General features: G+C 43.5%; 1 protein-coding gene across 1 annotated transcript in view; it reads right to left on the reverse strand.

Moving 5' to 3' along the window:
* LOC126187862 (GTP cyclohydrolase 1) overlaps nucleotides 1–25,750 on the reverse strand; it is a 110,773-nt gene that overhangs the window by 54,655 nt on the left and 30,368 nt on the right. The window contains exon 2 of the mRNA XM_049929180.1: nucleotides 12,538–12,747. Coding sequence (XP_049785137.1) covers nucleotides 12,538–12,747 — 210 coding nt within the window. The remainder of the gene's footprint in view (nucleotides 1–12,537; nucleotides 12,748–25,750) is intronic.

Below are 25,750 nucleotides of genomic sequence, written 5' to 3' on the forward strand. Positions count from 1 at the left end.
TATCTTTATCCTTTTAGCCCTGCTCTCCCTACCCTCCCCCAGCTCTCCCCCCTGTGCTTCCTAAGATGACGATCAGTTGCTTAAAAAGTCCTCCTGTTGAGGCAATGTCGTTCTGTATCTTTCTCCCGATACAAACTTTGAGCTTCATAGCCATTACCCTCCTGAAAATCCGTACAGCAAATTGGCATCTTCCAACTCCACATTTGAGTTCACTTCCACTGCACTGTGCCGAAACCAAGTCCGTGATAGACACTACAGAGTTGATGCTACGCCATTAATGCTATTAGAGCACTGAAGTTAGTCGCGTATAACACAATCAGTGGGGGGTCACATATCAACATTACCTTCGTTCGACTAGAACAATATTCACTGGCTGTAAATCTAAGAACAACTTACTACAGAGTCTAACAAATCGTAACATATGGTATTTTGAACATTTCATGTAAGAAAGTGTTTCATGTAATACTGGTACGTTCTGCTTGTGGGGGTTATGAGCGGAAGTAGAAAATGATCTCCAACGAAAATAAAGCGTTATTGGGCTGATGTCCATAGACGTTTTACCCCTCTGTGCGTAGGGGGTATTTCCTGGAAGTTCGGCCATACATTTCTGTTACACCCTGTATTTGTTTCCGCTTCCGGAAGTGCGTACTCTATTTCCAGAATGCTGCTAATTTGGGAGTTATTCGGTACCGAGTGGTTGATTAAAACTCCCCGGTAAACATGTGGCTTTGACAGTTCCACTTCAATAGGAAGAAAACGTACTGTGTTCTGCTACATTGACTTAGGAGTTACTAAACCATGAGACGAGCAGTGCAGTAGCCCGTCCGAGTTAATTCGTTGGCGCTGCTTGGCGTACCTTAGTCGGCAGGTGGTGTTCCGCGGGTTGCCTACACGCCGTGCGCTGGCGGCCACCAAGGCCCGCCTGGGGACTTTTACTGCTGCCGCGGGCCGACCTTTGCAGCGAACCAGCTGTAACAGCCGCGGTTACTGCACACAGCCGCCGGCTCACACCGACACTTTCAATCACACAGGCGGACACGGCTGTGCGAAGGCACCGGGTACTTGGGGGCTGCATTTTAACCTAGCTCAACCTTAAATTCGGTGATGCGCAGAAAATGACATTCGAGATGGAACAGAAATTTTACGACTTCAAATTATCTATTCGTAAGACCAGACCTGCAAAGTATCGAAAATCATCTGTATAGCTACAAGTTTTGTATAGTAATATGCAGAGTGCTACCTTCAATTTTGTTACTAGAGTAGACGCGAGTAATGCCCTAGAAACCACACTCATTTCCATTAAGGGAAGTTGGAAACAAAAACTCAGTATTTCAAATGCTGTGCAGATCTCTGCAGCAACGTATCATCTGTAACATGGAGAAAGTGCCGTTTAGCCTCAACAGAACAATTTTTACTACGAAACAACCTTCCCAACAAGTAATCCAAGATAATACTGGGGATCGAGTCCAATCCTTCACATGGTTAAAAGCCACTTAGTGCTTTCAAACAACGTCAGGCTTAAGTTGCTTGTCTAAATTAGTGAGCCATTTTTCTTTAAAAATTGTATTTTTCAGTGCAAGTTAAGTATCACTTTGCCTACAACATACCGCAATATGGACCCACAGTATTGACCGTGCGTCGAGTCCCTACGGTTCTTAGTAAACCCGCAATCATACTTACTTTCGATTCAAACTCACTGCGGTCAAACTGAAATACGTTCCAGTTTAGGCAACAGACACGCTCCCAAGACAGTTACTCAACTGCGAATACGCTAATACATGGCATGTTTTGGCCCGCAGTACACCTGCCAGGATTGCCGAGCTTTTTATAGAAATCTAGGATTTTTAACGTTTTATGATCAATTCCAACTTCGTCAGACAGACATTACCGAGCGCAAAATACACTACGCGATTATAATCATTTTTGCTTTTGTTTATCCATGAGTAAGCCTTGAACCATAATGGAATGTGCTTTTCCTTTTCACTTTTCATCTGGACATTCCTACGTGAATTTGGATACCTGACATCCCTGAGACCACCTTACATGCTACTGAAGTTTTCTGCTGACTAACAGGGAAACAGGGAAACTTTTGACAACTGCAGAGGTTACAATGAAACGAAACTCCACTTCAAAATGCGCAATTTACGGTACAAACGTTTCAGCAGGCAGTTATACATCGTATTTATCGGAATAAGCATGTGAGCTCAACTCTGTAAACGTACGTACTTTGTCTGCGGAGACTGTGGCTTTAGAAACTTATTCGTGAAGTTAGATAGTTTTGGAGGATGGGGAATCCCCTCGCAGTGCGTTAAGACCGTAGCTAGGTCTCAATACTTCATTCCGGATCTAATTTGTAACGCGGAGTGACAGCTGCTATGAATATTTCCTACCTCTTAACATGAACTGGAGCGCTATTCTATTCTCACCCGGAAGCTAGGGTTTTTCCACAGGCAGTTCTCAGAGTGGAAAAGAATGTCGAGGCCGTGGCAGGCGGAGGCTTTATTGTTGGACCACGCCTCTCGGGTAGACTCAAAGATAGAGAATCAGCGATTCAGTGTGAAAATCTCAGAATGTCTCACAGCGTCAGTCTAAGGTATTTGGTTAGATTTTCAGAAGTAAGGAGGACTACGTGAGCTTTATGAGGAAACTAGAGGGTAGCCTAAATTAGTTAGTTGGTTGTTTGGGGTTTAAGGGACCAAACAGCACGGTCCTAAGTCCCTTGTTTCAAATGTGGTCCATTCCGCTAGTGTGACATCTCAGGAAAGTCAGAACAATAAAAGGGAAAAGGCTAAAAACGTAAAAGGACAGTCATGTTGTCAATGGTAAAAACAAAATGAAGGAAGTCAGCAAGAGAACGAACCCAACGCTATGGTGAAGCAGCAGGCGCAAGACCGCCTGCAACTTAAAAGGTGCAACCGCTACCATGTAGAAGTACGTATGGGAAAAGGAGACTAACCAATCCTTAAAAAAAGGGTAAAAACAGAGTAAAAGGGGAAGAAAAGAGGATCTCTGTCAGGGAGGTGAGTCGGGAATCTCCAAACACGGCTTACAGTGGGAGACACCAACACTCACCGCCCTGCCCCAACACCCGAGAGAGATTAAAAACCTTAAAACTTAGAATAAAAACCACTTTCCCGGAGGAAACCGAGAACCAGAGAGACTATCCGGGAATTGTCAGCCAACATCAAAGGTAAAGTGTGGGGGAGTCTGTACTTAGCACGCAGAGCCAAAAGAAGGGGACATTCAACCAAAATGTGGGCTACTGACTGGAAGGCTCCACAACCACTAAGTGGGGGTGGCTCATCACGCAAAAGAAAACCATGGGTCAGCCTGGTATGGCCAATGCGGAGACGACACAGTGTGGTGGAGTCCTTTCGGGAGAGGCGAAATGAAGAACGCGACGGGCCTGGTGTCACCTTAATCGCACGAAGTTTATTAGACAGGGGAGTAGCCTCCCAAGAGTTGGCCCATGACAGTGCGAAGTGGGATTTGATGTGAAGCCTATCCGCTGCAGGAGGGGTTACTGAAAACGGGGGGTAAGTGACTGCTCCCCCAGCCAAACGATCAGCGAGCTCATTACCCGGGATAGCCACATGGCCAGGGACCCAAAGGAAGTCAATGGAACAAGCAGCATGGTGAACATCAGCGAGATGGTCATGGATGGCAGAGACCAAGGGATGGCGCGAAAAAACACCGGTCAATAGCCAGAAGGCCACTCATTGAGTCCGTACATAACAAAACGCGGTTGTGTTGGGACTGTTTAATAAAGGTAAGGGCCTGGGAAATTGCCATCAATTCCGCAGTAAACACCCCACATGTAGGTGGCAGCAGATGATTTTCCAATAGAGGACGTCAAGGCATACCCCACATGATCGGCACATTTAGAGCCATCAGTGTAAAAAACAGCAGCATCCTGAAACTCCCATAAGGTAGCCTGAATAGCCGAGAGTGGAATGAGAAGTGCGGCCCGCTGTTTTACGAAACGCCCGTCGGCAGGGACGTGCAAACCGCGGCAGCGTCGCCTTGGCCAAGATTCGCCGTCGAGTGCGAGATAAGGTGGGACTGGGACCGCTCGGTGGCTGTCCGCGGCCGGACACAGGAACGCCAAGGCCTCGCCGCTCACCTCTCAGCCTCCAGCCTGTCTCCTGCCTCTTGCCCGCCGCACGTCCGCCACCGCAGCGCTAGTTACAGTTCGTAGACATTCATCCCGTTGTCGGTCTGTACTGTAGACGCTAAGTTATGAATCAAACCAAACCACAGCTCTATTTAAAATTTTATGTCTTGAGAAGTTACTGTTACTTCCGTTATCTAGTGGTTAGCGTTGGTACCTACTAACCCATGCGAATCGAACCCGGAACCACAGGACCTTTTTATGGTGGAAAGATCCTGTCACTCGAGGCAAAGGGAAGCTGCTAGGTAAAGTACACTAAGATGAAAAAAGTCGTGGTATACCACTCAATATCATATCTGACCACTTGCCATGCTTAGTGCAGCAACTCTACGTGGCAAGGACACAAGAAGTCGTTCGAAGTCCTCTGCAGGAATTCGAGCCATGCTGCCTCTGTAGCTATCCATAATTGCTAAAACATAGCCGGTGCAGGATTTTGTGCACGAACGGATTACTATGTCTCATAAATGTTCGATGGGATTCATGTTGGGCCACCTAGATGGCCAAATCATTCGCTCAAATTGTCCAGAAAGATCTATTAACAGCAAACAACTGTACCCGGTGACATGGCGCATTGTCATTCATAAAAATTCTATCGTCGTATGGAAACGAAGTCCTTGAACGGCTCCAAATCGTCTCTAGGTAGGTTGGTTGTTTGGGGGAAGAGACCGAACAGTGAGGTTATCGATCTCATACGATTAGGGAAGGAAGTCGGCCGTGCCCTTTCAAAGGAACCATCCCGGCATTTGCCTGAAGCGATTTAGGGAAATCACGGAAAACCTAAATCAGGATGGCCGGACGCGCGTCTCTAGGTAGCTGAACAACCATTTTCAGTCAGTGAACGGACTAGAGGACCCAGTCCATTCCATGTAAATACAGCCCACACCATTATAGAGCCATCACCAGCTGGATAGAGTATTAATTGATAATTTGACTTGAATGAAACTGAATCATAGGACCGTGCCAACTCGTCATTATTTAAGCAATACAAATCTGTGACTGGAAACGAGATTCTATTTTCATTCGATTCTATTTCTTTATAAGGAAACTGGACTTAAGGAGCTGCTGACACTTCTCCACGTGCTCTAGACGCCTTCGAAAAGTCCCCTGGCTACCATGTTACAAATTTGTGTAGTACCCCATCACTATATCAAATGGTTTATTGGTGAAAGTTGTAAAGCTGTTAGGAAAACCTAGACACTAATAACATTCGGGCCCAGCCATTTTACGCGGTAAAAATACGTTGAAAGTGAACATCAAAAATTAAACAGTCAGTAGGTAAACGACTCTCTAAGTGACGTCTTGAGAGTTACTACTACACTGCCCACCTAGCTGAAGACCCGTCTTGCTGTGTTCTGCTCTTAAGATTGCCAAAAACAGCTCACGGTCAGATGCAGTGTTTAACTTCTCTATTTTGAAAATCGGTTCGAAAGAGCTAACAACGTATGTGCTTCTGTCCCTAAGCTGATACGGAGGGAGCTACTTTTAGCTACTTCCCACTTTAGCTTCGCTGGGGTTTCGGAGGGATACCTAGGGAGTGAGACATTACAGCCAGAGAAAACATTTGGGACGCGACCTACATCACAGATAAAACATCTCGGAGCTTTGGCAATGTCTGCAACGGAATGTTTCTAGCAAGTTAGAGACACGGTGTGTGGGGTAATGTTTTTGACAACTTGGATCCATGGCTTCCTGGTTTCTGCGTCACACTCTAAAGCTATCAGCTCTTACCAGCTGAAATCTGACTTATCTGACTACGCTAATATTTTCCAGTGGTCTGGAGTCAAACAGATACGGTCACGAGCCAATGAGAGGCGCTACAGGTGTTGTCGAGCTGTTAGCAAAGGCACTCGCCCGATGGTCTGCTTCCACAGCCCATTAGCACAAAATTGCGCCGCACTGTCCTAACGGATACGTTCGTCGCACACCCCAGACTGATTTCTGCGGGTATTTCAAGCGGTGTTTCTTGCCTGTCAGCACTGGCAACTCTACGCAAACGCTGCTGATCTCTGTCGTTAAGTGAAGACTGTCGTCCACTGCGTTGTCCTTTAGGACAACTAATGCCTGAAATTTGGTATTTTCGGCATTTTCGACACTGTGGATCTCTGAATATTGAATTCCGTAACGATTTCCCAAATGGAATGCTCTGTGCGTCTAGCTCCTACCACCATTCCGCGTTCGAAGTCTGTTAATCCCCATAGTGCGGCTATACGCACGTCTGAAACCTTTCCACGTGACTCATCCGAGTACAAACAACAGCTCCGCCAATGCACAGCCGTTTTATACCTTCTGTACGTGATACTACTTGCATTTGTTTATGTGCAAATTGCTGTCCCATGACTTTCGGCATCTCAGTGTAAGTACTGAAATTAGCTCGCTAATTGCGGAGGAGTCGTCAAATCAAAAGGGTCGCAATAGACGAGGAGCCTCAGAATTTTTATTTATTACATTCTATGTATGAACCAACTTGGATATTTACAAGATGTAAGTAACACCGATCGCAAATTGTGACTGCCTTCACATTTTGGATGAACGCTAATTACTGGTGTCATTATGACACCATTATGGAGAAGAGCGAAGTAACATAAGGCCGGTAACTGTAACCCATCGCTAATACGTTATTTCTAGGACAGCCAGCTGAGATCCCAAGACCTCTAGATCTGTTTTTGATAAAGCTACCCGTAAAAAATTCACGAAATAAATTTTATGACCTAGTTACGAGGTCTCGATGGAACTTGTTTGAAACTGTTTGGCCAGGTGAATAATCCGGTATTACCCTAGAGAATGGATATTTACTGTCAGAACATGTGAATTAGAGGTCAAATGGCTATATATAACCTGCAACGCAAAGCATTCTTGTTTCAAGTATTAAAAACGAGGCAATTTTGCCGTGTTCTTAGTTTCTTGCATATATTAACTTTGCTACCGAAAAATTGTCTTCATGTAATCTTCTCTCAACCTTTTATTTAATGTTAACATTAAAGAAGAGGTACCACATCCTGTCTTTCCATTATTCATTTAATTCTTTGTTCTTGAAACTTCACGAGGTTGGCGCAGGAATTGTTACGTTAGTGTATAGCGATTTTCTATCTAATAGTATCACTGTCATTAGTACGCAGAATCTTCTCTGCTCTCCCGTAGATCAGCGTTGTTCCACCAGAGGCCCTGTTGTAAGACACGATTCAAGGAAGAAAAGAAAACCAGTTCTGGTGTAGGTTTATGGGAAGTACGTTATCCCAAACACCGTGTCACTAAATTGCTAGAAACGTCTCGTTCCGTTGCAGACATTGCTAAAGCTCCGAGGTGTTTTATCTGTGATGTAGGTCGCGTCCCAAAGGTTTTCTCTGGCTGTGATGAACACGTCTCACTCCCTAGGTATCCCTCCGCAGCCCCAGCGAAGTTAAAGTGGGAAGAAGCTAAAAGTAGCTCCATCCGTATCAGCTGAGGGACAGAAGCACATACGTTGTTAACTTTCGAATCGATTTTCAAAATAGGGAAGTTAAGCATTGCATCTGACCGTGAGCCGTTTTTGCCAATTTTAAGATGAGAACACAGCAATACGGGTCTGCTGCTAGGTGGGCAGTGTAGTAGTAACTCTCGAACCTTCACTTCGAGTCGTTCAGCTACTCACAGTTTATAATTTTTGATGTTCACTTTCAATATATTTTTACCACGTAAAATGGTTCTCTGCACGTGTCAATTACTCTCCGTGATCTGTGGCTATATTCGGCCCGAATGTTGTTAGTGTGTAGGTTTTCCTAACAGCTTTACAACTTTCACCGGAAAAACTATTGGATATAGAGATAGGGTACTACACAAATTTGTAACGTAAGGTAACCGGGAGACTTGGGAGGCGTCTAGAGCACGTGGAGAAGTCTCAGCGGCTCAGTTTCCTTATAAAGAAATAGAATCGAATGAAATTAGAATCTCGTTTCCAGTCACAGATTTGTATTGCTTAAATAATGACGAGTTGGCTCGGGCCTATGATTCAGTTTCATTCAAGTCAAATTATCAATGAATGAAAAATCAATTTTCCCGAGCCACGTGGAACTGATAACTTTCCTGAGTAGAGGACCCTCGAATAGTGAAGCAGAGCCACTTCCATGATTCGCTATCATTTAATTCGGGAAATACACAAGATGGCGAAAATCGGCAGAAGATACGAGGCCGTTACTTTCAGCTTCAAGACATAGCAACGTCGGCGCGTAGCAACACTGATCCTGCCCACACTCTGAGGATAGGTGCCAGCACAAGGTCACCAACCTCGGCACCGGAAGAACGAGCTGCCCTTAGGCAGAAAGCTGTGGTAACTGTTCGCATTGCCATCTCCAGTCGAGTTGGCTACAGGCACACTGGTATGCTGCGTCCGACATTACAAAACTACCGAGAGATGCGCTCTCAGAACTATTTCGTTGCAGTTCTTAGTTAGCTTCACTTAATGACTGATTATTGTAGTGCGTTACCGGTAGTTGCCATTATGCGCATTCCCAAGATTCGCCTGTTTTTCTCGATATCAGTTTCTCTAGGAGTGGAGGAGTTATTGTTTCTCGTTTGATTCTGTATCTGTTTCATGAGCCTTCGGCTTGACTTAAAGCAAGCTGGCGGCTCACATAGTCCAGAATTGCGGTCTGGCTAAATCCCTTTGTATCAAGACTGCCTCGCATTTAAGGATTTTTATGAAAATTTAATTACAGTCCTGTATGTTACTAGCCCGTAGTCTTCTCCCCGTTTCCATCATTAACCAAGTCATTTATCTCAGCCAAATAATTCCCTGCTGTAGGTAGTTAGTCTCGTGTGCCCTTGGGCCAGGCAACAGAAGATTAGCAGGAGAGATCGTTTTCATCTACTGGTATGGAAAACAGTGACAGGTAGATCCTTTAAGTTACATCCTTCCCAACGTCTACAGACAACATACAATCAACGAAGAGTACGATTTCAGAAATGTGTACCGCTACGTGGTCACTGGTTTTTCTGTGTACAAATGGATGTTTTAGTGACAATGTTAGACTTAATCATTATGGAGCATGACCGGAATATTGAATGTTTTATTTTGGCACAGTTCTAGTTGGCATGTTTTAACAAGCTTCATTTGCACTGCAGATGTGTCAGACCAGTAACTGTACTGTGACGGTGCCTGTGATGAGCCCTTGCTTTATTCGTGAGAAAGACGTTGAAACCCAGTGGCAGCATAGCCTGCACCTGTCGTAAAGTACCTATGGGACCACAGAGCCCTGTGCTACAGTCTGAACCAAACATTTTCCAACACACACAGAAGGTTCCAGAATAAACGCGTGAAACTTGGGCATCGCCTGTAGTCGTAAGCTATCACATCTCTCTGTCAAAGACATAAGTGGCGTGCATTCACCACAGCACAACTTGATGGGGTGTTAACACTGAACAGTTTACCACGGAACGTACCGCGTGATTATAATTGAAGAGCGCTACTCACGAAGGTCCAGTGGGCTGTAATTGTCGTATGGCATCGACATAGGTATGGTAATGCGTTAACGCGAAACCAATTTACGCCGTAAAAAAATTCTAGTTTCAGGTGCTAGGTGCATATCAGGGGATTTACGTTGACGGTATTGCACCCGCCTTGTAATTTGACAAGCCATAATGTAAACAGACAGTATGGTTGCTTGTGAAACTTAGGTGAATTGCAACGATTACAGTGCTATACAGAGAGGATCGTCGACTGACAGATCGGAAGAGGGTGTGTGGTACGTGGGAGAGGAACACGTGCAGTCCCGATGTTTCTGCGACTGACCTCGCAGCACGTGCCCTGTGTGGCGCTAGTGCTCGTGCAGTGTCACGACAATAATTCATACCATCGTCAACTGTACGGGAAGTTTTGCGGTTTGTATAACACTGGCACCCGTGCAACATGCAACGGTGCAGCAACTGAAAGCTCACGATCCGCAACAAACGTTCTGAATTTGCTCTTCGGTTTCTGGCACGGATCGACGTTTACGACATGTAGCCGGGCAATATTCTATGGAGTGGAGGCACATTTTACACTGCAGAGTTACGTGAATACACGTAACTGCCGAATTAGGGGTCTTGCTAAACCCCGTGTTGTCCACTAAGAGCCACTGCACTCGCCGAATGTGTGTGTGTGTTGTGTGGATTTACAACCATCTTTACACTAGGTCCTTTCTTCTTTGAACAGAATACATCCAGAGGGCCTATCAGATGTACCGTGACGTCTAAGTTATCTAGACGACCTTTTTTTAGCATGTTAGTCAAACTTGTGGAAATCACTTTTCATGCAAGATGGAGCAACACCTCATATCGCTCGCCGATTGAAGCTCAATGCAACCATACACGAACGTGTTATCGCCGGAGTTTTCCCAAACGCATAGCTGTAAGATCACCTTGTCTGAATCCATGTCTGTTTTGACTCTGAAGATATCTTAGAGAACGCGCTTACTAGGGATACGTCACGTCTTTACCTGATCTTCAGGCCAGTATACAGGAACATGTCTCAGATTCCACCGGTACTGCTGGGAGCAACTGGTGATCACGTCATGCAGCATGTCGTCGACGTCTCCGGTGCTCAAACTAAACAAACCATGTAAGCAGCGGCTAGTAATAAAAAAACATTATGCCTTTCTCACTTGTTTGACCTTTTCTGCTCACGTCTTGTCCCTAATCTATTACATATGGAAATGTTTCTGTACGTCTGTTATTCTCAGCACCAGATTTGCACCTGGTGGCCAAAACTGGAACTCTTTTTGCAGCTTAAATCGGATCCACATTCACGCATTTGAGTATCTGCCAAGTTTCGCTGCCATACGATAACGACCATCCAGACCGGGCGTCCGTGAGTAGAAGCAGTAATTACAATCACTTGGTTGTATGGCAATTTGTCTTACAAGGGGACTCTCCATACTGTAAATCACGGATTTTGATGCGCTTCAAATATGCTGTAGGGGCACTTACCCTGAGTACCTGAGTATCTGACTATCTGGATTTCAGTGACGGGCCTAGGTTTTTGAGGAAATCGATTTTTAATTTCATTGGGTGTTTTGTATACCTGTAACATAAGGCGAATTCGGAGGAAGTCAGCGTAGTGCAGTCGTAAAGGTTCACGGCTATCGCGCTGGAGGTACCGTGTTCAAATCCTGCTCGTGTATTTTTTTTTTTCAAAATCGACCGCAGTTTTCAATTTTATTTCAAAGAATATCAACAAACTGTGTAAGGTGTGCGAAATTATGATATATTCAGTTATAAATTTTTTCTGTCGTACAATATTACAAAATCTTATTTTTCATAGTCCACATTGCTTAATGTCCCAGAACAATATTGTGGGTGATACTTATCATAGAAACAACCGAAGCACAAATTTTCGCAGCACCACGCGCATTTTATGAAAGAAAGTCTTTCAGGTGTACGGTTTCATCATGAGCGATACCGGGAAACAATTCTTTTGCATTCGGAAAGATTTCTCTTTCAAGCGCTAATTTCAATTCGAATAATGCGTATGTAATCATGCTTTCAAAATTAGGTGCCCTGGATTCATGCAGGATTAGCGAATGTAGTGTTATCTAATCTTCCCTATAAGCGATCTCCCTATTGTCTTCCATCAAGTCGGAACCATTCTGAACAATTTTCGTGAAAATTTTCACCTGTCGGTAAAAACAAACACCGGAGGGCTGGCAATAAGGAGTGCACTTTGGTGGGACCACTTTTAGGGTGCAGGTATGTGCCTTCCTTTCATCAGTGAATATCGTATAAAGTTTAATCAGTTTGCCCTCCCCACGAATCGTTAATTTACAAAAAAATTTCTGACCCACGTGCGGAAGAATCACGGAACGCAAAAATTCTTCGTACACCAGTTTCCTGAACTTCCCGCATTTCGTGCAGGACACGACTACTTTTCTGTATTTCCCAGTTAATTCGTCTACTCGTTTTTGAACGTTAGGATCAAAATTTCCTGACGGAATTGCATACATAAAAAAACACATGGGAGCAGGATTCGAACACCGTACCTCCAGCGCGGTAGCCGTGCATCTTAACCACTGCGCTACGCTGACTATCTCGGGTTGCATGTAATGTTACTGGTATACAAGGCGCGCAAGGAAATTCAAAGTCAATTTTCTCAAAAACCAAGGCCCGTCGCTAAAAAACCGGATAGCCTGGTATTCAGGGTAGGTGCCTCTACGACATATTTGAAGAGTATCAAAATCCGTGATTTACAGTATGGAGGGTCCCCTTGTTAGAGTTCACAGGGCAGAATCTGCGTGCACGTTACGCACAGCATTGTCATAATGGAAACTTGCTCCTCCAGTTTAACTGTAGCCAGACCTCTTAGAGTACCTGCTAGAAGATTTAGTGTGACAATGAGTCAAAGCGGACGGGGGCGGTACCTTCCAGCGACTGGTCGTAGCCCTTGGTGAAGAAGAGCATGGCCTTGGCGGCGCGCTCGGGCGTCTTGAGCAGGCCCTGGCGGTCCGGGTTCTCGCCCAGGGACGACAGCAGCAGGCGGTAGGCCCGCGTCATCTCGGGCAGCAGCGCCTCGCGCGTCGGCGGCCGGTGGTCCAGCTCCAGGTCGTGGTGGAAAGTGCAGTGCTCGTGACCTGTCGGGACAACACATTTATGTAGCTCGTGCAGTCCTTCGTGGCAAACAATAAGACGTTCACCAACGAACTGATAACATGGTCTTCAAATATTTAAAAAATGGTACTTTTGACTCACTGGTCCACTCGATGCAAAACGCACTCTTAGCACCAAAGAAATTAGTGTTACCGTCGTAAACACTTGTAAAACGCTAAATCTATTCAAATTTTGATCCTTTCAAGTACATTATAAATATATTGACCTGTGATCATAGGGGAAAATGGAAAAGTAAATTCTACAGCATATCTCAAGAGGAATTCTGAAGAAAATTAGCTATATTCAGCATCATGAAAAGGTAGTTCCTGTTACTGGACTGCTAGATTTGTTGTTGTAGGTTTGAATAACATGCACGTATAACGGAGATGCTTCTGGAAGTAAAATGAGAATCCTTGGAACGAAGGCGACGAACTTTCAGAGGAACACTATCAACAAAATTTGGGGAACAGGGATTTGAAGCTGACTGCGGAACGATTCTACTGCCACCACCATGTATTTCACTTAAGGGCCACAAAGATAAGATTTGAATTATTAACACTCATATGGAGGCATGTAGCCAGTCGTCTCTCCCTTGTCCTATTTGCTGCGAGTGGAATAGCAAAGGAAATTAGTACTACTACTACTACGCATCGTACAGCAACTTGCCGAGTATGTATGTAGATGCAGATGAAGTAAATTAAAGAGGGACGCCAGGCCTTGGAAGAAGACTAATGGAATTACTGAGAGATTACAGAGGAAGAAGATAGGAGAGAAAGGAAAACGAAGGTAGGGATAGCTAGCGAAAGTAGTTTACGAACCAGATGCCATCAGCTGCTGATATTCAGAACATACGCTTATTCTGGGTTAAAAGGTCCTATCTGTTTCACTTAACGCCGAACATGACGAAACCTCGCCATGATAGCCTAGTTTCTTTTTTGACAGATCTCTCACTATCAGTATCATAGTACAGAACGTTTTATTTATACGGTAATACTTCAGTTTGACTAGAGCGTATGTATGACTACATGTTACAACTGTATGGGTCCAAACCAAGAGCTGTGAAGCAGGAAACGTCGAAAATGCTGGAGAACATGTTTATGCTGTCTGGAATTTATTTCACGTTACTAGTTGTTAGAGGCATTTAAGTGGTTCGTTGAATTAAGACCATTTTGTTACTCAGTTCTACGAATCTAACTGACATAACTGCCAACAGAAAAGAAGCAAGTAGGGTTTTCATATAACGTCTCTTTGGCGTATGACGCGGGAAACGTATTAGCTCGGTTGTAGAAGAATGGGCTGGAAGCGGCACGCACCCATTTAAGAAAGCATCTCTTCATTCGCCTAAAATGAAAACTAAAAGTAGATTTCTATTCGGAGTGCGCGTTTCGAATTCCTGCAAAGCAAACAATTTAATTCAGTGTCTTAACCATTGCACTATTTCTTGGGCTTGCCAGATCTGTGTACTCTAGTGATTAGGTATTTCAATATTTTTGTAATGGATGGCGACAAAATGCGAATTTTTTTTGTACTGGAAGCATCTTAATATGTGTAAAAAAGGAATCTAGTCTGAGAAGCAGTTAGTCAAGAAAGTGAATTTTAGATACTTTTGTGGTCATAACCGTTGGTGTAAAGTTTCATCAAAGACTTAATTACGGTAGATGTCTCAGTTCTTCAGTGACGCACCGGATAAACGTCTGAAACAATGCAAGTCCTACTTCCAGGAAACAAGCCGTCCCTTGGAGGTGGAAGTTGAACGCATCATGACTTTCCTCTTCTGTTTTGCGACAGTAACGAGACAGGAATTCTTGCAGACTGCTTTTGCTGTTTGTTAACAGTACAATCAGTCGTTCTTTGTTTTCTCTAGAGGTGCTATCGATGTTTCAGGCGAATGAATTTTGCGGTTCCGGCTGACCACTTCAACTGATGAAACAAAGTATTCTACTCTTCAGAAGCGACAGATGCTGCTATTTAGGGTGCGACGATGCCTCGAGGCAACATTAACGTGTGGCTCAACTTTTGTTTTATACCTACCAGTGTCAAATTATTTAAATTTTGGCTTAAATTCGCGTAATACCTAAGCACCGAGAAGAAATTTTACTGGGACTTAAATATTTGCGGTAAATACTGTATCGGTTCCAAAGCGGTGGAAGTTCCACACGAGCGTTTCCTTTTATTTCAATGAACCTTTGCTGTGCTCCGTAGTTTTGTTGACAACCCCGTAACAATTATTCTGACAGTTACGTGTGAATATCAGTGAATAAATGCAGATGTTCGTATTCGTCGCTATGTGTAGCCCCTACACGGCTTCGAAACGGTGATCATCTGTGGCAGCTGCTCCTACACTGCCTGAGCGTGTAGGAACACTGAATGGCCTTTTGACGACAGGGCCATTGGAGCAGCATTCCGTGATGTCATTAACGCGAGACGCGAGTCTCCCTACGTTGTGAAGAGAGCCCAATCCGACTGACCAATCAGGCGCGCGGGCGCACAAACACACAGCCGTACACTCAGCAGCTACAGGAAGCATTCCGGCTGAGTTACGTGTTCGCTGTCTCAAACATGTGAAGAAAACAAAACTACATTCTTATAGTCGAAAGTCCGGTGTGTGTCAATTGCATTCAGCGCCTGATAAACGCTGACGAGTAAACGTCATTTACAACTGAAAGATTTGTTAATGTAGCTTGACACACGTCTCTTTTGAAGCTGGCAGTGTAAACGCTGCGATAATTTCAGAACAAGCATAGTACATGAAAAATCATTGTACTGAATCGATGAACAGCAATTTAAATAACGCAATGAGTAAGCAGTGTCCTCAAGATGTCAGCAATGATAAAGAGACGAAAACGGTACTGGGATGGCAGTTTTATGGAAACATCAGTATGACAGAGTAAGATTTTTATTAATAGTGTCGAGTACTTAAACTGAAAACTTGTTAAACCACAAACACAGGAAGACCATTTGTTAGAATGTTTCCATCAGTGGACTATTCCAAATGATACAGAGAAGATTACAGTGTTTTCATAAGCTTTCACAGGTACCTTCCCAACATTGCAAAAACTTTAATCAAATATTACACGTGAGGCAAAGGTAACAAGGTAAATGCAGTTAGCTTTTGTTTCTTCTAAGCGCATGTAAGTGCATATACGTAAATAATGCACTGGAAGTGTTTGGACATATTCGTTGTAAGAGAAAGAGAGAGTATTGTTTACGCACCGCGTAGTTCCTCTTTGAATAGAAGCAATTTTACCTCTTCATGCTGTAGACATTAGAACCTAGAATGTATGTATATTTTTCCTAGGTGACAAACTTACCTACATCTCTTACCTATGGATATTGAGGCATTTTAACAAAATGCAGAAATTGGATGCCAACAAAACTATCTTACAGAGTGAAAATATGTTCGCTACTGTCAAATAATTACATACAATGGCATAAGAAATATTTTGTTGGTTATCAAGATTTGAAAACAGACGAAATTTCTGAAATAAGGAACGCGCACCATATAGTATGAAATTGTGTTTGTGGCTACAAACTATAGGGAGCGATAATCAGATTATCATTCTTTAGTGAGGCCGACAAAGGTAGATTCCTCGCCTATGGTGCCAAGATACTCAGAGCCGGCAGTAGAAAACCATTTCCAGAAAATTAACTGAAGAAGATGCCAAAGGAAAATTAGTTCAATATTCGGCCCAAATAAAGCACAAAAAGCTTTGCCCCGATTGTAGATACGTTTGAAGCAGTAATTAGAAAATTAAGTCCAACATGGTTTTGTCCAACTATTTCTCCTGCTATAGGGTAACATTTTTATTTGTTCGTAGGAAGATGACCTAGTATTAACAGTGGCACAGAATGGTGATCTACACTGTGCTTCTCTTTCATGTTTATTTTGTAAATACACCGAGGGAGAAATAATCGTAATATTAAAAACAGAGCAATGAATTTTTGGGAATACGTTTGTCTAAATAACATAGTTAAGTGATTAATACTGCAAGATCACAGGTTGATGTAATCGTGAAATAAGCCATAGCAAATGTGAAATGCTGATGCATTAATAACTAGTGTAACAGCGAGAATGTTGAATGCAAACATGCAAACGTACATGCTTCGTACAGGTACCGCATGTCAGCTGGTGGGATAGATTATCATTCACTTGCTCGGTCAATACAGGGACGATTAATGCTGCTTGTGGATGACGCTGGAGTTGTCCGATGATAAGTATGCTCGAGTAAAGACAGATCTGGTGATCTAACGGGCCGAGGCAACACGTCGAGATACTGCAGAGTGTGTAGGGTTACAATAGTGGTGTGTGGGCGAGCGTTATTCTGTTTGAAAAAACCCCTGGAACCATGTTCATGAATGGGAGGACAACAGTTCGAATCATCGGACTGACGTGCAAATTTGCTGTCAGCGTGCGTGGAATAACCGCGGGAATGCTCCTGCCGTGATACTAAATAGCGCTCCAGACCTAACTCCAGGTATAGGTCCAGTGAGTCAAGCATACAGACAGGTTGTTTCCAGGTCCTCAAACTGGCCTCATCCAAACCAACACTCGCCCATCATTGGCCTCGAGGCAGAACCAGCTTTAATCAGGAAACGCAAGATAGCTGCACCCTGCCCTCCAACGAGCTCTCGTTTGACGCTACCGAAGTCTCAGATGGTGATGGTTTGGCATCTGTGGAATGCACGGTACGGAGCGTCTGCCTCAGAACTGTCCTTGAAGTAAGCGATTTGTAACAGTTCGTTGAGTCACTGTTGCGCACTCTGCTGGTCAAACTGCTCCTGCAGATGCTGTACGATGCGCCAGAGACATACGCCGAACACGATGGTCTTCCCTCCCTGTATTGCCACGTGGCCATCCCGAGCCCCGTCTTCATGCGACCGTAACATCGTCACGACGACGGCTGACACCTGCCATGTACAGTGGCTACAGTCCTATCAAGTGTGTCTGAAATATCGCAGAAGAAACATACAGCTTCTCGTAGCCATGTTACACGACCTCGCCCAAACTCAGCGAAGTGCTGATAGTGGCCTCTTTGTAACCTTAAAAGCAATTTTGACAAACGTCGACTCACCATGGCCAATCTCTAAGCTAGCTAACGCTCACCGTTACAGCGTGTATTTAAAGCAAATCTAATTTGCACTGCTAGTATCATTCTTATGAAACTGATGCGAAATCTTCATAGATAGCATTTGGATCTAGAAATACGCCTACCAACTTTTGCATTTATCGCACAACTCCTAGGCGTTGCGATTTTTGTTTCCTGGATATTTCTGAATGTATAGTACATGCGTAAGAATTTTAGAACTGCTGTTAAATGATCTATTTTGTTCTGCTTATAAGAGCTGGAGAAACGGATGAGGCGAACTTTCTTCTCGGATGTAGCTGAGCAAGTGAGGCACCTGAATCCAGTATTTTGCTTAACATCTCTGGCAGCAAGGGGTTTGCAGTATAAAGAAAAATTAGAGTAGGTAGTTATGAAAACACGTAATTTATTGAAAAACTGTTATATTAACGTGCGCACGATCCATCTTATTGCAAAGCTGAATATCCATCTGCGGTTGCATCTGTATCAGAGCGGCAAGCGTGTTTCAAAGTATGTGACTAAACAAAGCTGGTGTAGCGCAGTACACGTGGTTCCCTCGTGCCTGCGCCACGCAACAGGTCTTGACGTGCAGCCGTGGCCGGGGTCAATTGGCAGCGTCAATGCCGAGCACGAGCAAGGCGCGGCAAAACATGGAGCAGCGCATCTGCGTCACCCCCTCCCCCTTCCCGCGATTACTCTTGTGCCATCCTCTGGAGGCGCGCCGTCTCGGCTGTCACAATCGATTATCGACACGGCGCGGCGGCCCCGCTTCCCCCCTCAGACCCACAGCCACACATACCGATTGCCGAGTTTGCCTCAGCCACGAACGGCATTTAGTCGCACTACCACCCCCAGGCCCTATTTCAATCAACTTCTCTCTTAACTGTCTCGTATCATCTGACAGTAATTGCGCTGAAGTTAATAATTTCAGTAATGTTGACTATTACCTGGCAGCCATTGGCATCAAATATTATTCCCTATTAACCGTAAATGTCTCACTTTTTAGCAGTTGCTGTAACGCTAACAGAATTCAATGGAGATTTACGATACTCTAACATGTGAGCAATTGACGGTTGATGATATAGATCATACGATGTCTGACACTCACTTTTCATCTAGATACATTAACTGGGTGCTCGTATTTGGAGCTTACATCAATGAACTTAAAACTTGTTCTAGAACTGTTATTAGTATGCTTAACCATATGAGCCTTTGAATCTCCACGAAAGATAGTATGCAGATATTTTCTCGTAAGTAAATCGATTACACTTATTTACGACTCTTAATTTCAGGCAAGTACAACTTTAAAAATTTATTCTGCTCACGATAGACTAATGTGTAGAGAAAGACTGCAGCCGTGCTCATTCTGAATTTAGTATTATTTATAGCAGAGTTACTTAATAGCCGGAAAAATAGATTAAAACTTAATGTGCGTTGGTAACTTTTGGCATATTTGATTATTTAAAGTGCATTCATCTCTACCCTTGCAGAGGTGTCCTTAGTTAAATGCTACATAATTTTAGTCTGGCACAGTCTTTGCACCTGAAATTTTACCAAGTCACATAATCTTGAAAGTACCAGAAAAGAAATAGACGTCTGAGCAGCACGTTCAGTACTGGCGCTGGGGAAGGATATCCCGTCGTATTGCATCAGGTTTCCTATTAAGTGCCCCCAACGATTTGATTCGCATTTCTTATTTCTGTCTGTACTGTACTTTTAGGCTGACGAAGTGTGTAACATTCTTCCAGCTCTGTGTTTCAGCTCCATTTAGTTACTTAAAAACTTATGAATTGTAGCTGATGTTTTTTCCTGTAGGACAGATCTAATTGTTTTCCGTGAGAGCATCTGTTAATGTCGAGAAGAAAGTGCAAGCCTCACGAGTGACTCCACTGCAAAACCAAATGGTCCCTAAGTACTTTTAAACTGGAAATTAAGCTCCCACACTCGCTAGCATCACTTACATGCGGTCCACATAATTTTTCAAAGGCATTTATTAGCTATGAGACTGACTAAAAACAATTTTGGCAATTTGTGTGAAACATTGTCCACGTTGCATACGTTTTATTTGAGGAGATATCCCACAGGATACGAATGGTGCCAAGTGTACTATCTACTCCCAAACTTCCACAGACAAGATACGCAGATACTAGATTATCTAGGTGGTTCAAAACTACTTAGACATTCGGAGCAGGACCTTTAATTTCTAGAAGAGATGCCGAAGACTTTCCATGTAAGAGGTATTTTCCATCTGCTTCTCCTATTTCTATACTAACCGCAAAAGACCCAAAAATAATTTTTATTTCCAATACAGTATTAGGCAAACTGACCACACTGGGACGGGGATTATACACATAGTACAACCCGTATGTAGCTTTCTTTGTGGGAAAGAAGGCTGGGGGTTGAACGACCGCCGACGACGAGTTGATTAAAGACTGAGCACAAGTTCAGAATGATGAAGTGTAAGGAAACGACTGGGTCCATTTGGAAGGACTCATTTGCCTTGAGCATTTCAAAAACACCACGGCAAATATAGATCTGAACAGCAGACGGGGATACAAACTCCTGTCTTACCAACTGGGCTGGCTATCTCCTTACACCCATAAGTCGCGGCACTGCTGTCTGCCTAGTAAAACAACTGTTCTGAAGAAATTTATGAACGTATAGTGAACTTGGGTCCACGAAATAACGCTCTGCATCGAAAGTACACATTTACTTTAAGCTAAAGACGACAGAACAGGAAAAGATCAACGTTCCAATAGACAAATTCGTTGAACATAGAATGTACCTATCTATGAATAACTAAATCTGACAGACATTGACCCTACGATGAGATACTGCTGTCTCTGGCTCCGGCCAATCTCATTTGTGGGCCGTGTCGTATCACATGCGGTCCAGAGTCCTGTGATAGTACGTCTGCCTGTCTATGAAATGGTCTCTTACATCCAGGGCAAGACAGATGCTGCGGTCAAGATTAACGCCGTTCTCGCCCAGGAAGAGCAAAGGCAGCTCCACACGGAACAATTCTGCCTACGTTTGTATTTGAGAGTTAAGCAATTTCGGGATGCCACTTAAAGAAAAAACTAATTTCTTGTAACCTTTTCCCTATGGTCAGGTGCTATCCTCAATGACATGGTTTTATTTACTGTAAAATGTAAGTTACATGGGAAAGAACTTAGCACACCACCACCACCACCACCACCACGATTGCATTCCATCGCTTGTCCAGGGATTCTCGAAGTAAACACACAATACGTGCTCTTTCCAATCCTAATTTCGCTGAATTACTTTTTAGTCCCATCCTTATTTCTTATTTTAACTTTTGTGCAGAAACTTCAGTTTTGACTAAGTTTTTTTAGGTTTTTTCATCTTAAGATCCAACTTTCTGCTGCTGTGGATAGTACAATGATTTATAAAAATTTCTTTTCTGTTTCTATTCTCGTTCTTATCGTGCCACATACGTTGTTAAGTATTAATTCCCCCCCCCCCCCCCTCCTCCTCCTCCAAAAGTTTTACATCATAGATACTGGAAGTGAGACACCTGTCCCATTATTGTATTACTGATGATTGTCTTGGTTCTTATGGGGGTACTTTCCGGAAAGACTTTTTAGTTTTCGATATCTTCAATTTAAAATTTAGGCTTGTATTGTTTAATCTACGTATCACTATTTGAAATTTGCCTTCGTTGTCTTGTATTCTTACCTGGTCGTTGGTAAAAGGCATCGTATTTAGAAATTTGTCTTCAGTCTTAAAGGCTCAGGTATGTGTATTTCATCCATTCCCCGGCAGATCGTCGATGTAGATGTTAACATCGTTGGTGATCTTTTATTACTTCCTACTTCATTTACGCTGTCTTTGCCAGTATCTGTTCTTTTTTTGGTGTTCATATAAACATTGTTTCTCAATGCACCCGATGGAAGTGCAGTGTATCACTTCCCTAGATTACTGACCACAGCTTTTTCCTGTGGTTGCGGTTAAATACTTTTTCATAGTCGATAAATTCTAGATTAATTTCTAGACAATCATCTCTTTTGCATAATTTGGCACAGGAAAACGAGTACTTTTAGGGACAATTATAGTCCACAATGTCGAGGTAAGCTTTTGTTAAACCCTTACCGTAATTTCACGTTTGGCTGTCTTTGTGACTGGAGCAGGCATAATTTCCTTTCGAACAGGACACACACACACACACACACACACACACACACACACACACACACACACACACACACACACACACACACACACACTAGTAAACAGTACTTTTTCCAACGGATTATTTGGTATTTATAAAGCCAATGCCAGAAATCTACACTGGTTTCTTCTGTTTCCTTACCGGGTCACAGGGCACATAGCTTCGACGTGGCTTCGTATTCGAGGAAGAGAAGCTGAGGTTGTGACAGGAGCGACGTGCGGAAGCGGCGCAGGGATTGGAGCGAGGACCCGACGGGATTGCTATCGACCGGCGGCAGGTATGGGGCCGAGGTTGCAGCTGGGATCCGCCGTTTATTGCTCGCGCCCACTGAGCGTGTGCTGCTGTAAATGCCCCTCTCCACTCTAAGCAGCGTCTCATTCACCCGGACCGTGTCACGTCGTGTTTAGGAGCCGGCGAAGTGAGGATGTATTTTATTTGCCGATTGTGGACATTACTTTCCCCCCCCCCCCTATCCCGTTTCCAGTGCGTTGCGATATCCCATTCGTTTGAACATTGTCCAGAAATGAGATTGTCAAATAAGGCTTCGCAAATTAATATGTAAATCCAGGTAAGTCATTTCCGATACTTTCCAGATCTGATAGATATTTTCCTGGCCGTCAAGCAGTGTTAACTATAACATTCTTCTGCAGAGTATTCATATTACTGAGCTGCTCTCTTCATCGTGTGCCACAACTCCTCATAAATTTAAGCGCCATCCATATAAAGTGTACATTTTGTTATATTACTTACACTTTGACTAGAAGAGCAAGATTTTATCTGACCTCCACAGTGGTTTACAACTAAGGTAAAATAAGCGCTAGAAGATTAATATTTTGCTGTCCTGACGGTGTATTTCATTCGTGTTACGCAGAACTGTCGCATTTATCCGAAGCGAATAGAAAAGTGCCGAAACAGTGATGTATCCAATGTCCTTAGGTAAAGGGATACTCGTGATCCACTGAAACATGTCGACACTGTACAGTGTACATTTTAACACTTGCCGCACGTGCTATACTAGCAGCTTTCGTACAATGCGCCTGCTACCGTCTGTGTCGACACATCTTGGGTGTAGTGGTTCTGACTGCATGTTGGCTTCAATAATTTCATGGAAATTCGACAAAGGTATGGAAAAAAAATCGAGCCCTCGCTATAACTCAGAGCCAAGGGCTCTCTCTCTTCCCCTGTTTGTGAAGGATACATGAATCCAGTCCTACACTTACTTCAAACCTCGCGGCAGCCTCTGAATAACACACTGACTTCAGAGCGTATTTTGTCATCTTCGAAAGTATCTCAATGCAGGTGCATTGTACGAACGCTGCTAGTATAGCACGTGCGGCAAGCGTTAAATGTACACTGTACGGTGTCGACATGTTTCAGTGGATCTCTAGTATCCCTTTACCTACTCTTCCGAATGAGAGCCCAGAGTCTTCCCACTGCGCCACCACGCTCGGTCACTAAATCGAAAGACTAACTCGTTTCTGCACCTTCTGTGGATTTAATATTAATCTGCACATGACACTACACTTGTGTGCAGATCTTTGAAACATTTTCTTTCTCCTTTTTCGTCAACAGGCGACAAGTAGGAAAACATTGAAGATAATCATAACTACGTTTCCGTTACAGAGATTATCGTATTGCACTTGGGGTATGAAGGCTCCAGCTAATCTCCCTTGTTCCGGAGACACCGTGCAGTGAAGTTGCACAGTGAGTGGCAGCGGCGCGACGCCGGGGTCGGAACAGACGTCAGCTGCCCGCGGGGTTCAGGGTCGCCTTATCTGCCTATGGTGGCCGCAGGACGGGCCCACTCCTGCTGCGTTTCATACATACTCTCAGCACACTGTGCTCGCCTACAGTCTACATAGTTGAGTTCCAGCTTCGTACAGTACGAATTTATGAAGGTCTATACATTACGGTGCGTAATACAAAATGTTCCTCATGTGGAATTACGACTCAAGCATCCATAAATCTAGACTTTTCATGTCGTTCCGGGATATTTTTTTGTAGCAGGAAGCGTAATGCTCAAATATTGTGGTTTCCACTGGCATTGTCCAGTGCGCCTATTGAATCAATGTTAGAAAATACAATCTTCGATTCTATAGACTTCGTATATCCTACCTAATCACTTTTTTATTTACTGTCTTCAATAACAAAACACTCTGCTTGGAAATTTTCAATTTAAATGTGTCGTGACAGTTTCTTATACCATCAAGCTCTGAACAGATACCATCAAAACACGCCACCGTTTTGGTGTGTGTTACAATATTCGGCTACAGAGGCAGATGTTCGTCAGCACGTACGTAGGAAGTGTATTGAAATCACGAAAGTTTACGACTGATTATGTAAGTGCGGGGAAACAGCTTTAACGCTTTTTAGGCTCACAAGCAACTTGGAAATATGATTCCTCAGGGCTTCTAGACGCGACTGATTAATGATGTGCCTTCGAGTATTCAAGGAGGGTCATTGTATTAACTACTCTGATGAAAACCTGAAAAAATAAATCAAATTTATCTTGAGAGCACAAGGTGACACGAACAGAATTTCAAGGTTTCATGCAACATACGAACAAGCTATGACGAACTTAACATAATACCAGACAATTTAGTCTGCAGAGATACCAGTATAGTAAAATTGGGGAACAGAAAAATAGCTTTGAGACCATATCTTCTTTCTACAAACGATACTGTATATTATCTCATACTACGAGAAGCAAAAAGGCATGACATCGAAGATTTGCTTATTATACTTATTACTTTGTTTGCCAAATCGAGGACAGAGGTATCACCAACTTACCGACCTTGTTAAAGAACGGAGACGTACACAGGTGGGACTAAGCTCAACAAGGGGCGGTTGCGGTGATAATGATTTATGGCGGAGGGCGCTAAACAGCCAGGTCATCAGCGCCCTGGTAAAAATGGTATACCGAAGAATGTCGTGAAAATCTATGGAAGGATATCAAACTGGAAAACTAGGATCCCATCACAGGAAACATAAAGCAACATCAAGAAGATGACCTTCAGAAAAGCCAGTAATAAAATTCCAACGAGATACAGCGGGACAACTAAATAAAATGGGCAATATACCTGGAAAGATGTTAAAAAAGGGACAAATAACAGTAGCTGGATGACGACTTAGAAATAATACATGGCCCAGCCACTGTGACACATTAAGATCCCACAACCAGTATTTTGGGGAGAATTCGGGACCCAACACAAAATCTTGATACACGAACAACACTCGTCTCGTTATTAGTTAAAATAGAGGGTAAAATCCTATGGGAGACTCAGTTCAATCTTCAGGCCGTCATATAAAACATACACAGTTAAAATGTTATATTGACGGCTGTGTCCCGCATATGACATACTAGGGGCTCCTCCGAACTAGGAGGAAGCCATGTGTCGTGTAGTTTTCGTACAATAGTGTCTTAGCAAAAAGCGTATGAATTATACACATTGACAGAAACAAACAGAATGGGACGTACGATTGTGTACGATAATAGCAGCTTTAAGCACAAGGGATCAATTAACGTCCGTGCGACCCATCACACAATATTTTTGAAGTCTGTGGGATCCGTACCGTGTAGGAATAGCGGGGGAATATTTACTGTCTATTAAGAAAGGCGGCACGAATTGTGTTTGAGCACGAGAATGCTGAAAAAACCTGAGTTGGTTGGCGCTTGAAAGTCGCAAATAATGCAATTCACAAAATTTAAAG

Source organism: Schistocerca cancellata, chromosome 5 (assembly GCF_023864275.1).
Source record: "Schistocerca cancellata isolate TAMUIC-IGC-003103 chromosome 5, iqSchCanc2.1, whole genome shotgun sequence".
Classification (NCBI taxonomy): Eukaryota; Metazoa; Arthropoda; class Insecta; order Orthoptera; family Acrididae; genus Schistocerca; species Schistocerca cancellata.